Raw genomic sequence first — 15,920 nt, 5'->3', positions numbered from 1 at the left:
CTGGATTTGTTTGTGATTTTACATGAAACTGGATGAAACTCAGCAGTTTTGTCTGAGCTTCAAGTTTCTGCAAATCCAAAATTCAAAGGTAAGTTTAGGGGTAGGGTGGGCACAGCTGCATGAATCAAAACTGAAGACCTCCTGTATATGTAAATGGCACCTTTCCATTATTTACACTTGCTTTGTCCTTTATACGTCAAACCAGAATAATTATATATATATAATTTTTTTTTTACACAAAGCTATCCATTATGTTCAGTGGAAACTATTGCCTATCCTGTTGATCCACTGCTGTGGATTCCTGTTCTTCAATCCATTTCACAGGAACAGGCTAGGCCTCTATTCCTGCCTCTACCATTGATTTGCTGTGTGACTTTGACCAAGTCAATAAGGCTCAAATTTGCAAAAAATCGCCTCTAATTTTGGGTGCAGTTTTCTACATCTACATTTCTAACTCTATTGCTCCAATTAGCCTTGCTTCAAAAGCCAAAAATCTAGAGCTTTATTCTTGCCCTGAACTTTTGCTTTCTTCTGCCATCTCCTTTTTATGTGGGCCTGTCTATCAACTCTTCCAAAACACTGGCCAGTTTTGTCCTTCTCTTGATTCTGTCCTGCCTGTTTCAATCTTTAGCATCTCTTATTCACATTTGCTCTGAATCTTTATTCTTCAAACTATAGGGAATGCAGTGTGCTGCAGCTAGACTTACTTCCTCACTGTCACAAGTGGAGCCATACCACCTCCTTCCTATTCACTGGATTTCAGTTGTCCTGAATACAGCACACAATGTAGCATCCAGCCAGCGATGATGGTAACAGTGAGCCTCAGAAGTACTAAGCTGATACAGGAGAGATTCAGAAGACATTTTTGGCAGAAGTTTTCATAAAAGTGATATTCAGAGCCATTAATTCTTTGAAGAGAATTTTTTTCTCCATTTGAGAGTTTTATAATCTATTCTAAAATTCCCAGTAGATCCTACACTTTATTCAGGTTTGATTATGTAAACAAAACAATTCAGAATTTTCTTTTCTCAGAGTCATTTAACTCTTTAGAGAGAGACATATACTTTTTATCTTCCTCATCCTGAAAATCAGAAGGTTTAGAAGTCAAGTTTTGAGTTCACTGGGGCTTAGCCTAACCACGCAGGGCCTGATTCTAACCCATCAAAGGCAAAGAGAGTCATTCCTTTCAATGGGCTATGGATCCAGTCCTAATGTGCAGCCCACCCCTTGCAAGGTTCCGAGTGCTCTCAACTCCTTACACAAGTTAGTCGGCACCTCAAAGGATCAGACCATGACATGAAATGAACGGAGCTGTTACTACTTGAGTCTATTTTAAATTTAAAAAATGTTTTCACTAAAAATCTAAGTGTGTTTATTTCATAGACGCTGCTGTTTCTCACTTTTCTTTTTGGTTTCTAGGAGCTATCCAGCCATCATCGAAGTGCCATGTTTTAGTCTCACTAAGGTTTCTTCCATTTATCCTTGTTTTATTACTTGTAGTAATCCTAGCAGTTGCCATTGGCCTGGGTGGTGAGTACAATTAGTTATTTATTAGGTTCTCAATTAACCATTCAAGCACTTAATTTTTCATGAGTCGCTTCCTGAGAATGGAATTAAACTGCCACCAAAATAGTTTACTGAAGTAAAAAATTCTTTTGGTGTGATGACTTGAAATTTTATTTACCTGTATGAACAAAATTGATCTGGCACACAAGAGAGACCATTGGCATAACCTACATTCACAACACTGGGAAACCTGAAACAGTAAGAAACCTTCAAGGCAAATACTGTAATTGAAGACATAACTGACTGAAAACACAGACGTCAGTGATTCGACACAGTGATCCCCATTCAAAAAACCCCAAACATTTAAGCAGCCTGTGTGCTTGAGGAATAGAGACTGGATGTGGCTTCAGACAATGTCATTTTTTGTCCTGTATGTCTCTCATATATACCAACAACAGAGTGACATCATTGTGTTTGAGTGCTCTAATGTCCTTTTCCCCCAACCCAAAAAGATGGGAACAGGAAAAAGAATGAGCTTAGTTGCAACTGGAAGGTCACACCTGCACAAGTGCAGACACAGAATTTGTTAGTGGTAGAGCAACACCTTCACATCCAGAAAATTCATAGACTTACAAGGCTGAGATACACATGGGAGGAAACAACTCTGCACTGCAGCTCTGAGGAGGTTCTCCTTTCCTTCTTTGCTGATGAGGAGCCAGTCATATATACCAGACCCAGAAACTCTCCCTAGAATGAAACATAAACTGGAGATTAGAGAAGTTGGAAAGGAGCCATAATTGACAACAATGCTGTTTCACTATAGTTGCCATTACCAATGGATACATTTAAGAGCATTGTGTAGAAACCTCCAGATTATATTTCAATATTCCTAGAATACAAGGGTTGTCTTTTCACAAACAACATGAAAGTGGGACTATATAATCAAAGTAAGAAAAAAAAAATACTTCAAGCACACAAATTACTGTCCTGATGTGATCATGTTAGTGTGTTCCCTTTAATTCCTGGCAGTCCAGTACAACTGCATTGGGAAGTTTCGATGCAGATCGTCCTTCAAATGTATCCAGCAATCAGCGAGGTGTGATGGTGTCTTTAACTGTAAAGGAGGAGAGGATGAATACAGCTGCGGTATTTTTTATTCTATTATGAATCACTACTAACTTTTCTTGGCAGCAGAGCGTGTGCCGTGTTATAGCAAAATGTGGGGAAAGGAATGGATGAATCGGGGAGGTGTTATGTTCTACAGATCGTCCCCTGATCTATCAGACTCATAGACTTCAAGGCTAGAAAGGACTATTGTGATCATCTAGTCTGACCTCCTGCACGTTGCAGGTCACAGAACCTCGCACACTCACTCCTGTAATAGACTCCAACCTCTGGCTGAGTTACTGAAGTCCTCAAATCATGATTTAAAGACTTCAAGTTACAGAGAATTCACCATTTACACTAATTTAAACCTACAACGGACTTGTGCCCCATGCTGCAGAGGAAGCAAAAACCCCCCAGGGTCTCTGCCAATCTGAACTGAGGAAAAATTCCTTCCTGACCCCATATATGGCGATCAGTTAGACTCTGAGCATGTGGGCAACACCAACCAGCCAGACAACTGGGAAAGAATTCTCTGTAGTAACTCAGAGCCCTCCCCATCTAGTGTCCCATCACCAGCCATTGGAGATATTTGCTACAAGCAGTCACAGATCGGTTACATGCCTTTGTAGGCAGTCCTCTCATACCAATCCCTCCATAAACTTATCAAGCTCAGTCTTGAAGCCAGTTAGGTTCCTCCCCACCCCACTGATTCCCCTTGGAAGGCTGCTCCAGAACTTCACTCTTCTAATGGTTAGAAACCTTCTCCTTATTTCAAGCCTAAACTTGTTGATGGCCAGTTTATATCATTTGTTCTTGTGTCAACATTGGGTCTTAACTTAAATAACTCCTCTCCCTCCCTGGTATTTATCCCTCTAATGTATTTATAGAGAGCAATCATATCTCCCCTCAGCCTTCTTTAGCTTAGGCTAAACAAGCCAAGCTCTTTGGCTCTGCTCTCATAAGGTAGGTTTTCCGTTCCTCGGATCCTCCTAGTAGCCCTTCTCTGCACCTGTTCCAGTTTGAATTAATCTTGCTTAAACATGGGAGAGCAGAATTGTACACAGTATGTGGAACTTCTCCCTGAAAATCTGGTCAGGAAGAAAATCAACTCCAAGCTGTATTATCTCCCTCTGGGCCCACTCTGAATCTTCTGCTAAACAGCCCATAGAACCCAACCTTTAGAAGCACTGCTCCAGCGGGAGTTGTGCTAGCTCATGGCAGATGGCCAGTAGAGGGAGCACTGCAGCTCCCAAAGTTGTATCTCCATTTTCCCTCCACAGTCCCTAAGATCCCTTCCATCGGAGGTGATAATGCAAAGAGATCTCCACAAAGGGATCCTTGGGAGATCAGGCTTGAAGTGATGATCAGGGATGTCCAATCCTATGTTCCTACAACTATGTCATGCTGCTAATACAGCAACAATTCCTTTTAATTACATTTTTCAAAGCTACTCAGCTTGGGCTTGATTTTTGGAGGTTCTGAGCACATGCAGCTCCCATTGATTTCAAATGGCATTCACTTGCCAAGAAACTCTGAAAGTCAGGCCATTAATCTCTCTATTACTGCTAGAATTCTGGCGAAAAAGGTTCTGAATCTATGTCCATTTATGTGGGGGCTTGCCAGGTACATCAGGCTGTATGAAGCTGCATTTGCTGGGTGTCCTTTGGTATATTGTCAAGTAGTGAAGAAGATAAAGGAAAATCAATTTTCTATTTGGAAAAAGATACTGGTGAATTATCTCAAAGAAACAAGTGTTCAGAAGAGACAAGTAATACAGACAGAATGAACCAAGAGATACAGAAGCCATGGTGATTTGCTTACATTGTTTTGCACTTGATAGATTTCTCAGTGGTTTTTATTAACTTCTTATTGGTGCTTTTTGTGTTTTTCTGAATCCCTCAGTCAGGCTGAGTGGAAAGAAGGCAGTGCTTCAGGTGTTTACTTTTGGTTCCTGGAGGACTGTCTGCTCAGATGACTGGAACGATGAGAGTGGAAATGCTACATGTAAACGCTTAGGTTTCTCAAGGTATTGAATAAAAATGTCAGAGTTTCTAAACGACATTTTAAATAAACTGTTAGGTGGGAAGTGCTACTTAGTTCCTGCAGGAATTCTTGCCAGGTTTGGACTCACCCTCTGCGAAAGCTCTATCTACTGCACAGACCAGCTTCATTCTTGCAGGAGACAATTCAGTACTGACATTTTAATGGCATTCCCTATAATGTGACCAGAATGCTTTAAGTTATCTTGTGTAATGAATCTATTCTGACTTTTATACAGTGTTAGTATGAATGTAAAGATTACTAAAACAAATGATCACAGGTATTAGGATAAAATACTACTTCACTATTCAACATACAAGAGGTGAAGTCAGGAAGTTTTATTTTCAAAATATACTACAGAGTGGACTGACCAGCACCAAAGAGATTGCTTGAATAGGAAAATCCTCCTCTCATTGATAGGAGCCACACTGCTGGGGCTAGGAAGGGGATTGTGGAGTGGTCAGAGCTATACTTCCTGTTGACGTAGGACAAGATGGCCCAGGATATGCAACTGTGTTTCATCTTGGGGAGCAAATTGGTGTCCCAGAAGCTGGGACTGGATGACAAAGGGTGGATGACTTGATAATTGCCCTACTCTGTTAATTCCCTCTGAAGCACCTGGCATTGGCCACTTTCAGAAGACAGGATATTGGGCTAGATGGACCATTGGTCTGACCCACTATGGCCATTCTTACATTCTTATGAGGAGGGTCCCTGGCTGGCAGATATGATAGAAGGTAGCATGCAAGCTAACCAGTTAGGGACCTGGTCATGCCCTTATTTGTCAGACAATGCCCCTTTGGGGTTGAGATGTACCAACCAGGACAGTAACAAGTGCTATTAGGTGCTAATGCTTCTGTGCTGCTCCCCAGCACACCTGCACAGCAGACAGCAGGATGTGGCCCTAAGGAAATAAGAGCCTGCTGTGCCATGCTGCTGGAATGTTCACTCCCAGATTCAAATTTCACCACAAAATGTTTTTTCACTAAACTGATATTTCCTCTAAGCTGTAATGCAGCAGATTCTGTCCATCTCTATTCAGTCAGATCACATGCAACAAACTTCAGCCTAGAACTAGGGAAAATACTGCAAAAGAATTTCATGGAATATTGATTCAAATTTTAAAGTAACTCACTTTGATTGTGTTCCCACCCCTTCTGTGTTTGCTTCCCATGAATATCCTAGCAAATGTGTTTACTTGATGGAAACTGAAAATTTTTAACTGACTATTGGAGAATATTTATTAAAGGTAAAATCTGAAAATAAGTGAGTATTTGCATCAGAAAACTGATTCTAAAATGTACACATATCTGATTGGTACATAAATATCAAGTGACTTAGTGTCCAATTAAGTATAACCAAAACAGCTTGAATTTCAGTAACAACTAGTCAGAATGAGCTAGTCACAAGTGATCTACAGAGCAAGAATTGTTTGAAAAAATCTGAGAAAAAATTTACACTCTTCTCTGGGAAAATTTGTAAACTGAAAGAAAAGCAAAATTTGTTGAATAAAAAAAAATTTGTTACAATTTTTATACCTCCTCTACTATAAAAACTAAGTCTTATTTTAGAGGGAGAAGAAGAAATCTATGTTAGTATTACAGAAAATGTACTGACCAATTAAAGATAAAAAGTTCAGTACAAAATTAGAAGTAAAACCTATTTTCTCTGCCAATTTAGGGAGTCTGTTCTGTTCTCAGTGAGTGTAACTTCCATATGAATTAATGGCAGTTCCATGCAGGCATGATAAGGCAAATAGCCTCCTTTGTGAGAGATGACTGTATTGTTTTATATGCTGTTAGTATCAGACTGACATATTTACTACTTTGAATCTTTTAGTAATACCCCCACTGAATCATTTAAAAGTATTATTGGAAATTCTATATCAGCAAGCTGAGTTTATGATTTTTTTTTTCAGTTACATAAATTCTGGTTACCTGCCTGTGGCTGCAATCGAAGAAGAGTTTCAAAGACGTTTTGTTTCTGTCAGTCATTGGTCATCAGCTGATCAAGTGACAGCCTTGCACAATGCATCATACTTAAGGTATGTTTCAGATTGTTTAGTTCAATGGAGGAAAGTTACTAAGTAAATCAGAATATATGTGTTGATAGAAATAGTCTAAGTAATGGAATAAGAATTGTTAATAGATTAAGTTTGTTGGCTTATTTTCTCAGTAAATTACACCTTTTCTCAGGCAGGTAGGCCTTCATAAGTGTTTCATGCTGTCATATAGCAGAGACCCAGGTTCAGTGGCATCTTCATTACTTGTTCCCCAAAGAATGAGAGTTCATGTGTATTAGAGGCTTGATCCAAAGCCCATTAAAATCAAACTAAAGACTCCAATTGACTTCAATGGACCCTGGATCAGTCCCTTCATTCATCTGTAGGTATATTCTGAGATCTATATACTCATACAAATGCACATACCACACACACAGGGTATTTCTGCATGCATATAAATATGTGCACACACAACATTCAGTGTCTATTCTTTTAATAAGACCCTAAATATGAAACCAGATATATATCCCAGAAATTTGAGAAACCAAAGATCATGCTTAGGAACTAATATTACTGTATTTTCATCTTAGAGAAGAGTGTACTTCAGGCAACGTAATCATCCTAAAATGTTTGGGTAAGTGTTTGTGAAAGTTAATAGTAACAGATCAAAAACTATCTTCAGAGACATTCATTTCAGTTGGCTAATGTGTGGGGAATGAATCTAAGAAAATCCAGGAATATATTGCCACGTTGTAAACAGTGAGTAGTGTTTTTGTGATGTCCAGGAAGAACTGCTTTCTGTAAATAAAGTTTCAAGGAAGGAATTATAGAAGGTCAGAGATGAAGATGTGGGGTGAGGAGGCAAGTGATGGGGTACAGGAGCATATATGAGGAGGATTTACACACAAGTAAGGAAGCAAATATTTAAGGATACTGAATGTGTTCAGTCAGTGGATGGATATTATAACTCCAGCTAATTGTCACTGGGGAGGGGAAAGGGAAATTTTTGTCTTACCTGTGAATTTTCATTCTAGGACCTTTCATATCAGAGAGTCTTTAAAGTGGGGCCTTCTCCATTTCCATGGCAAATAGAAGCAGAGCAGACTTCGCTCTAAGCATGGGTGTGCAACCGCCCCTCACGAAGTGTTCACTCTAACAGCTTCCAAAGCTGAAAAATACTATACAAGTTTAAAAGTGCTATTCAATTCAAACCATCTGCAGCAGAGTCTTGAAATGAAATTTAGGGATTTCCTAGAGAAGCACTTTCCTTCCCTTTCTAAACTGCTTATAAAGTGAATAATAGGCAGAAAAAAACTTGGACATAATGCAATCCTCTGAGGCCTGGTCTACACTAGGACTTTAAATCGAATTTAGCAGCGTTAATTCGAATTAACTGCTCAACCGTCCACACCAGGAAGCCGTTTAATTCGACCTAGAGGGCTCTTTAGTTCGAATTCGGTACTCCACCCCGACGAGGGGAGTAGCGCTAAATTCGACATGGCTATCTCGAATTAGGCTATGTGTGGATGCAAATCGAACTTAGTAGCTCCGGGAGCTATCCCACAGTGCACCACTCTGTTGACGCTCTGGACAGCAGTCCAAGCTTGGATTCTCTGACCAGCCACACAGGAAACGACCCGGGAAAATTTGAATTCCTTTTCCTGTCTGGGCACTTTGAATCTGATGTCCTTGTTGGACATCGGGGCGAGCTCAGCAGCACCTTCAACGATGCAAAGCTCTCCAGCAGAGGAGTCCATGCAATCCCAGAATAGAAAGAGGTCCCCAGCATGGACAGACCGGGAAGTCCTGGATCTGATCGCTGTGTGGGGCGAGGAGTCTGTGCTTTCGGAGCTGCGCTCCAACAAACAGAATGCAAAGACCTACGAGAAGGTCTCCAAAGCCATGGCACTCAGAGGATACAGCCGGGATACAACGCAGTGCCGCGTGAAAATCAAGGACCTGAGACAAGGCTACCAAAAAGTCAGAGCGGCAAACGGATGCTCCAGAGCCTAGCGCCAGACATGCCACTTCTACGAGGCACTGCATGCCATTCTAGGTGGGTCTGCCACCACTGCCCCACCAGTGACCGTGGACTCTGAGGATGGGATAGTGTCGACGGGCAGTTCCTCGGCGATGTTCGCCGATGGGGAAGATGAAGAAGGGTTTGTGGAGGATGACGCAGGCGACAGCGCTTACAATACCACTTTCCCCGACAGCCAGGATCTCTTCATCACCCTCACAGAGATCCCCTACCAACCCTCCCCGGCCGTTAACCCGGACTCAGAATCAGGGGAAGGATCAGTCGGTAAGTGCTATAAACATGGAAACATTTATTTTTTAAAAAACAGGAATAAAAACTATATAAAAACTATATAAAAACTTTTCCATATAAAACTATATAAAAAGAAGGTCCACACATATAGGGATGGAACAGAAATCCTCTTGGGACACTTCCACGAAGCTCTCGTAGAGGAGCTCGAAAAGCCTCCGCAGGAGGTTCCTGGGGAGAGGTGCCTTATTTGGTGCTCCGTGGAAGCGCACTCTTCCGCGCCAGGCCATCCTAACGTACAGCGGAATCATTGCCTCCACCAGCATGGCAGCATACGGTCCTGGTCTGTGCAGGGATTCTAGCAGCATCCTCTCTCTCTCTCTCCGAGTGACCCGCCTCAGGGTAATCTCGTTCGGCGACTGCTGCATCTAATTAGGGCAATTAGTGTACTGTTACTATTGTGAATGCTTGACTTTTACTTTGCATAGCAATGACCTTCGTTTAACAGCCACGTGTTGGAGGCCGCAGAGGAAAAGCATACAGTGATCTTTCCCGGGCACAGCCGCGAGGGGCTGGAACAGGGTCAGACTTTATGCTTTCCAGATTGCCTTCAGCGGGAGGGCACAGCTATCCATTAACTGTTAAGCAGCCTATAGTGTAGGGCTTACCAGGCCTGGCTGCTACACGGATTCAGCTGTACCACCCCGCTTGTCCAATCTCCTGTGCAAGACCACAGCCAATGAAAGCGTATTCCGAAATCTCGAACTTGTCCTGAGAGCTCGTGAGACTAGGTGCCCTGTATGGTCTTGTTCACAGAAACTGAGTTCAGTGTTCGCAAACATGTATCTTTTCAAGGAAATCACTTCCTTTTTCCCATCACACAGCTGCGGCTCTTTCACGAACTGCCCCGGCTTCCCCCTCACAGAGGCTGGCGCAGATTAGGCGGCGAAAGAAAAAGACTAGGGACGACATGTTCTTGGAACTGATGGCCTGCTCCAGAGCCGAGGCTGCCGAGCAGAGACAGTGGAGGGAGACCCTATGTCAGCACCAGCGCTCACACAGCGAACGGGAGGACAGGTGGCGGCAGGAAGACCAGCAGGCGACTCAAACGCTGCTTGGGCTAATGAGGGAGCAAACGGACACGCTCCGGCGCCTTGTAGATGTTCTGCAGGACCGCAGGCAGGAGGAGAGAGCCCCCCTGCACTGTATCTGCAACCGCCATCCCCCGCCACAAAGTCCTGTCCCCACCTCACCCAAAATAACAAGAAGGAGGGGCGCTAGGGGCCGTGAAAACTGTCACTGCACCCCAGCAGAGCGCTCATGTACCACACAGCTCTCATGCCATAAATTTTGAGAAGTGCTTCCCTTCCTGGATCACCCAGTCCAAAATCCAAGTTTCATCCCCCCACTGTGTAGTTGAGTATTAAAAGTAGTTTGTTGTTATTCACTGTTCCCGTCACGTTTTTCTTGTCAGAAGACTTTGTGTGAAGGGGTGGGGAGGGGTTTTTTAATTGCATAGGACAGCCTCCATTACCAGGGTACAGACTTGGGGGCAGGATCAACAGCAGGACACACACAGACTGCAGTCACTAGGCACCAGGGTCAGTCTGGGAGGTGTATGCTGCCCCAGGGTCCTAGCGCCTGCCATCCACAAATTCTCCGATGTGAGCCCCAGCAAGAGCCCTCATCCATGGACACATACTCACCCTTCCCACACACCCCTCACCCCGTCCTACGCCCCAACCCCCAGCCCAGAGCCTGCATCCAAACTCCGTCCCAAAGGCGGCACCCCTCACCCCTTCCTGCAAACCCACCCCTTCCTGCACACCCACCTGCAACCGTCCTCCCCCCAGAGACCGCTGTAGGAGCAGGAGCCTGTCATTCCTCTAGTGTAGAAGCGGTCTGTACATCAGTGCACACCGTACCCACCACAGTCTGCGTCCATGTTTCAACCCTAGAACAGGAATTCATAATTAAAGAAAACTTTGTTAATAATCAGTGTTCCATTAAATTTATTTTAAAACGTGTGTTGGAAGGGGGGAAACCTGGAGAACGGGGTATGTAACCGCAGATCGAAGTCAACAATCACTGAAACAGGCTCAGGTTCAGCTTCTCTGTAAATCAAGTGGACAGTCATAGGTTACCCTGCTCTCTGAGGAACCTAGCTTTCAAAGCCTCCCAGATGCACAGCGCTTCCCGCTGGGATCTTCTATCGGCACGGCTGTCTGGCTGAGCGTAATCAGCAGCCAGGCGATTTGCCTCAACCTCCCATCCCGCCATAAAGGTCTCCCCCTTGCTCTCACAGAGATTGTGGAGCACACAGCAAGCAGCAATAACAACGGGGATATTTTTTTCGCTGAGGTCCGAGTGAGTCAGTAAGCTCCGCCATCTCCCCTTGAGACGTCCGAAAGCACACTCCACCACCATTCTGCACTTGCTCAGCCAGTAGTTGAAGAGTTCCTTCTCACTGTCCAAGGCGCCTGTATAGGGCTTCATGAGCCAGGGCATTAGCGGGTAGGCTGGGTCCCCGAGGATCACTGTAGGCATCTGCACATCCCCAACCGTTATTTTGTGGTCCAGGAAGAAACTACCTGCCTGGAGGCGTTTAAACAGACCAGAGTTCCTGAACACACGCACGTCATGAACCTTGCCCAGCCACCCGACGTAGATGTTGGTAAAACGTCCCCTATGGTCCACCAGTGCTTGCAGCACCATAGAAAAGTAGCCCTTTCGGTTAATGTAATGGCTGGCCTGGTGGGCTGGTCCCAGGATAGGGATGTGAGTGCCATCTATAGCCCCACCACAGTTTGGGAATCCCATCGTGGCGAAGCCATCTCTGACGACCTGGACATTTCCTAGAGTCACTACCTTTGAGAGCAGTTGCTCAACGATTGCGTGGGCTACGCCAAAGTGGTTCGCTACTGACCAGTAGCTGTCTGGCTCCCACCAGTCCATGCTTGTTTCCCGGGCCCAGAATCGCCGTTCCACACCATGAACTTGACCCATTGCCACCATGATCTCCATTGCGCGGCGTACTCTACCCAGCATTCCAATGGGCAGCGGGGACTGCGGGAACTGTGGGATAGCTTCCCACAGTGCACCGCTTCCAAAGTCGACGCTGGCCCCGTCACTGTGGACTCAGACAGTCGAATTAGTGTATTTAGTGTGGATACACAAATTCGACTTCATAAGGTCGATTCCACAAATTCGAGTTAAGTAGATTCGAAATAGTCTTGTAGTGTAGACGTACCCTGAGGGAGGGTCAGGCTGTCTGACATGGAGCACCCTCAAATGAAAATTCACAGGTAAGACAGAATTTTCCCTTTTCCAGACCCGTCCATGTCAGTTTTCACAGTGTGATGTAGAAAGCAATAACTCATCTCTTGGAAGAGAGGCAGGATTCAACTTACCCATGAGGAACTGAAAAGGAATGTAAAGGTACTGGGGCACCCCTTTCCATAACATTCTATCAAACACTGCATCACCTGGGAGAAGGAATTTGCCCTGATAGTGTTGGAGAAAATGTGGATGGAAGATTCTGTAGTACTCTTACAGACCTCTGCATAAGATGAATGTGATCTCTCCACTCCACAGAATCACTATTCTTTTCACAGAGTGCATAGTAATGAGAAGAGTTGTAACCTGAGGCTTTGAATGCCTTTGCTATATAGTCCTTATTCCCTACTTGGCTCTGCTCATATCTAAATTCTCTACTTCCTTAAGATGTTTGGATTCAACCAGAAGGGCAACAATACCACTTCGAATTATATGAAGAAGATTGCATTGACCTTGGGGTGACAATCTTGTGGATCAAGGCCTCCTTAATTACCATATTTGACAGTGTTTCATTGAGTGGACGCCAAGCTCCAAAATCCCCTTTGTCGAAGAGGTAGCAAATAGCCAAAAGATATTTTCAGTGAGAAGAGGAAGAGACCTAGTGACTGTGAAGTTGAAATATGGTTTTAATTAGGACGTATAGTACACAGATTAAGATCATGACATGAATCTGCATATTGCTAGAGAACTTATAAGAGTAGTTAGTCTTCAAGAATCAGTTTATGTAATGGTAATAAGAGATTCTCATGGGTTTCTTACAGTGCAATAGGCCTGCAGTCACTAACTTGTCTTTCCAAAACCAATTGTTCTTGAGCCTCATGGTCAGGCCATCTTGTAAAAAGACTAGAATGTCCTTTACTTCAGCTTACTTTGCCCTGATATGTGTCCCTTGTAATGCCAACATCTAAATCCCAAGTGATACATAGACATCAGACAGAATTTGTGCCAAGACGGTAGAAGGGTGTTGGTTAACTTTTTAGAATGACTGTAGCTCCTTCCTCTCAGCTGATGAATTAGGCAGGACTGGATTTTAGTTTAGGCTAGGTCCTGGTTGCACTGTGTTTTGTTTGTGCATGTGTTGGCAGTTTGAGAAGAGGTTCCAGTTACATTTAAATCAGGTCTGAGAACCAGGACCTGAGGGTTAATGAGGTGGTGATTATTTTCACAGTGGCTTATACCTTCACAATCTCCTTTACCATCTTTACTCTCAGTGGCAGGGGAAGGGAATGGGAAGACATAGCCTACTTCTGAGATAAGGGGACCATGGCCTCTGTTTTTGAATGTCTCTTCCTCATGTAGTACCTCTTTTGGTTTCCAGCAGGTCTTAGATGCAAATAGGTTCATCATTAGACTTCACACCTGGCCTGTGATATGCCAAGAGCCCAGATGGTCTAGATTGCATTCCATTGGATTAAGTGTGTCTTGTTGAGCCTGTCAACCCTGATTTTCTTTCTCGGCATAGAATTCTGAGAACAAAAGACAGAACTTCCCCCCAAGGCAAGAACAAGGCTACTTGTTCTCTCCCCATGTTCCTGAAGAACCATCTGCTGCAAATGAAGGAGGGAGAGTGATGGTCCATAGCACAAGAAATGTCTCCTCTTTCAGCCACATTCTACCCAAGTCATAGAGGAGTCTAGATATCGTCTCCCCCTTTTCCCAGCTAGTTAGGGTCAGGTTGCCCTATCAGTCTTTTCCAAGCTTGCTGGTTCAACACTCATTCCATATTCACTGCATCTTCCGGTACATAGTGTTTAGAACATAAGAACATAAGAATGGCCATACTGGGTCAGACCAAAGGTCCATCCAGACCAGTATCCTGTCTACTGACAGTGACCAATGCCAGATGTCCCAGATGGAATGAACCTAACAGGTAATGATCAAGTGATCTCTCTCCTGCCATCCATCTCCACCTTCTGACAAACAGAGGCTAGGGACACCATTCCTTACCCATCCTGGCTAATAGCCATTAATGGACTTAACCTCCATGCATTTATCTAGTTCTCTTTTAAACCCTGTTCTAGTCCTAGCCTATAGTCCTAGTTTCAACCATTTTCTTGGCTTTTCTCTTGTTTTCCACCTATGAACTTTATTCTCAAATGCCTCCCTAATGGGATTCCCTTCATCCATTCTTTGTACATGCCCATACCATCACATATTCCTCTCTTGCAACTTCTCTCTAATATCGGAAACCTTGGTCTCACTCCTAATTACATCATTTTGTTCACGGTCCAGCAATGTCCCCCTCTCACTGCCCTCAAATCTCTCATTTCAATGGTGTCAAGTCGTCTCAAGTGCCTCTCTTTGGTCACCCATGTCTCTGCTCTGTACAGACAAACTGCTCTTCCCTGGGTTTTGTATCGTTGTCCCTTAAGTAGTCTGAGCATCCATTTATTATAAATCACTTCACTTATCCTGCATCAGACTTCCCCCACATTCAGCAGCCTTGCTTGCAGTTCTCTGTTGAGCTCTCCATTTGCTGTTAAACGGCCTTCAAGATACTTAGATGCAGAAATCTGATTTAGGCCTTGGCTCTTGATGTTGATATTCATCTGTCTTGGTTCCCGCAAGTTGCCCACATTACTTCAGTCTTTTCGTTACTCATTTTGAGGTCACATTTTGTCTGTTCCCTGTTCCAAGCATCAGTCACTTGGACCACATTTTCTTCACTACTGGCCATTGGCACAATATTGTTTGTGTAGATCAACTTTGTACCACCTTCCTCTTGGTTTGGCTTACTTATGAAGTACATCACAATTCTGAATAGTAATGAAGAAAGCAGTAATCTCTGGTGTAGTCCAGCCTTCACCTTGAAACCCTCTATCACACTGAAAGGTGTCTGCACTTTTGTCATGGAACCACCATACAAACCCACTACCATCTGGACAAGATCCTCTGGTACCCTAAGATCTTCCAGTAACCCAAATTGTAGCAGAGGCACCAGCAGTCTCCTTGGTATGGTACTTTGTTGAATGCTTCCTCCAAATCAAGGACTGTCCAACTGTCCTTGACATTTTCCTCCAGCTTCTTTTCCACCAGCTGTCTAATGAATGAACATACTGTCTGTCATCCCTTTTCTTCTTCTAAAGCCAAACAACTCCGTTCTTGAAATGGACTCCACTATTCAGCAAATGCAAATATTTGTGATTTTCTCTAACAGTTTCATGAAGTGGGACAGTGTCCTAGGATGGTCCTGATTTGAGCACCTTCTGCTAGCATGCCATGGCATGACATACACCTGCCTCAGTTTCCCCTTCATCAGAGTCCCCAGTAATCCCCAACCAGTCTGAGTATGAAGATAGTCCTTGTGGGGTTAATTAATTGTGAACAAATGCCCTGTGCATAGAAACCATTACTTGTGTCCCATAATCATAGTCCCAACAGTACATTACAAACAACCTCAGCATCTTTCACTACGTCCTAGAATTGTTCACCACAATTCAGCTCCTCAGTACAGCTCGGGCATCCATCACCACACCTCTTCCTCATTCTTAAGACCTCTCTCCCTCCATCTTCAGCTCTCTGTCTCTGAGAGCCAGCAGGTATCCCTCCCACACATCCAGTGCTCTCAGCCTTCATCCCCCTTCAGGGTTCTCTGGCTCAGGCAGGTCAGATGGCTAGCCCCTACGCTGGCTTCTAGCTTTCAACACTTTTCAGCCTCCC

General features: G+C 43.9%; 1 protein-coding gene across 1 annotated transcript in view; it reads left to right on the top strand.

Annotated features, from left to right (window-relative positions):
- Window positions 1-15,920, top strand: part of TMPRSS3 (transmembrane serine protease 3) — a 37,164-nt gene that overhangs the window by 2,106 nt on the left and 19,138 nt on the right. Inside the window, exons 3-7 of the mRNA XM_044997858.1 lie at window positions 1,420-1,530; window positions 2,536-2,652; window positions 4,516-4,639; window positions 6,572-6,697; window positions 7,246-7,289. Of these exons, the coding sequence (XP_044853793.1) occupies window positions 1,420-1,530; window positions 2,536-2,652; window positions 4,516-4,639; window positions 6,572-6,697; window positions 7,246-7,289 (522 nt within the window). The remainder of the gene's footprint in view (window positions 1-1,419; window positions 1,531-2,535; window positions 2,653-4,515; window positions 4,640-6,571; window positions 6,698-7,245; window positions 7,290-15,920) is intronic.

The sequence above is a fragment of the Mauremys mutica genome, chromosome 1 (assembly GCF_020497125.1).
Source record: "Mauremys mutica isolate MM-2020 ecotype Southern chromosome 1, ASM2049712v1, whole genome shotgun sequence".
Classification (NCBI taxonomy): domain Eukaryota; kingdom Metazoa; phylum Chordata; order Testudines; family Geoemydidae; genus Mauremys; species Mauremys mutica.
This window is presented reverse-complemented; position numbering and strand designations above follow the sequence as displayed.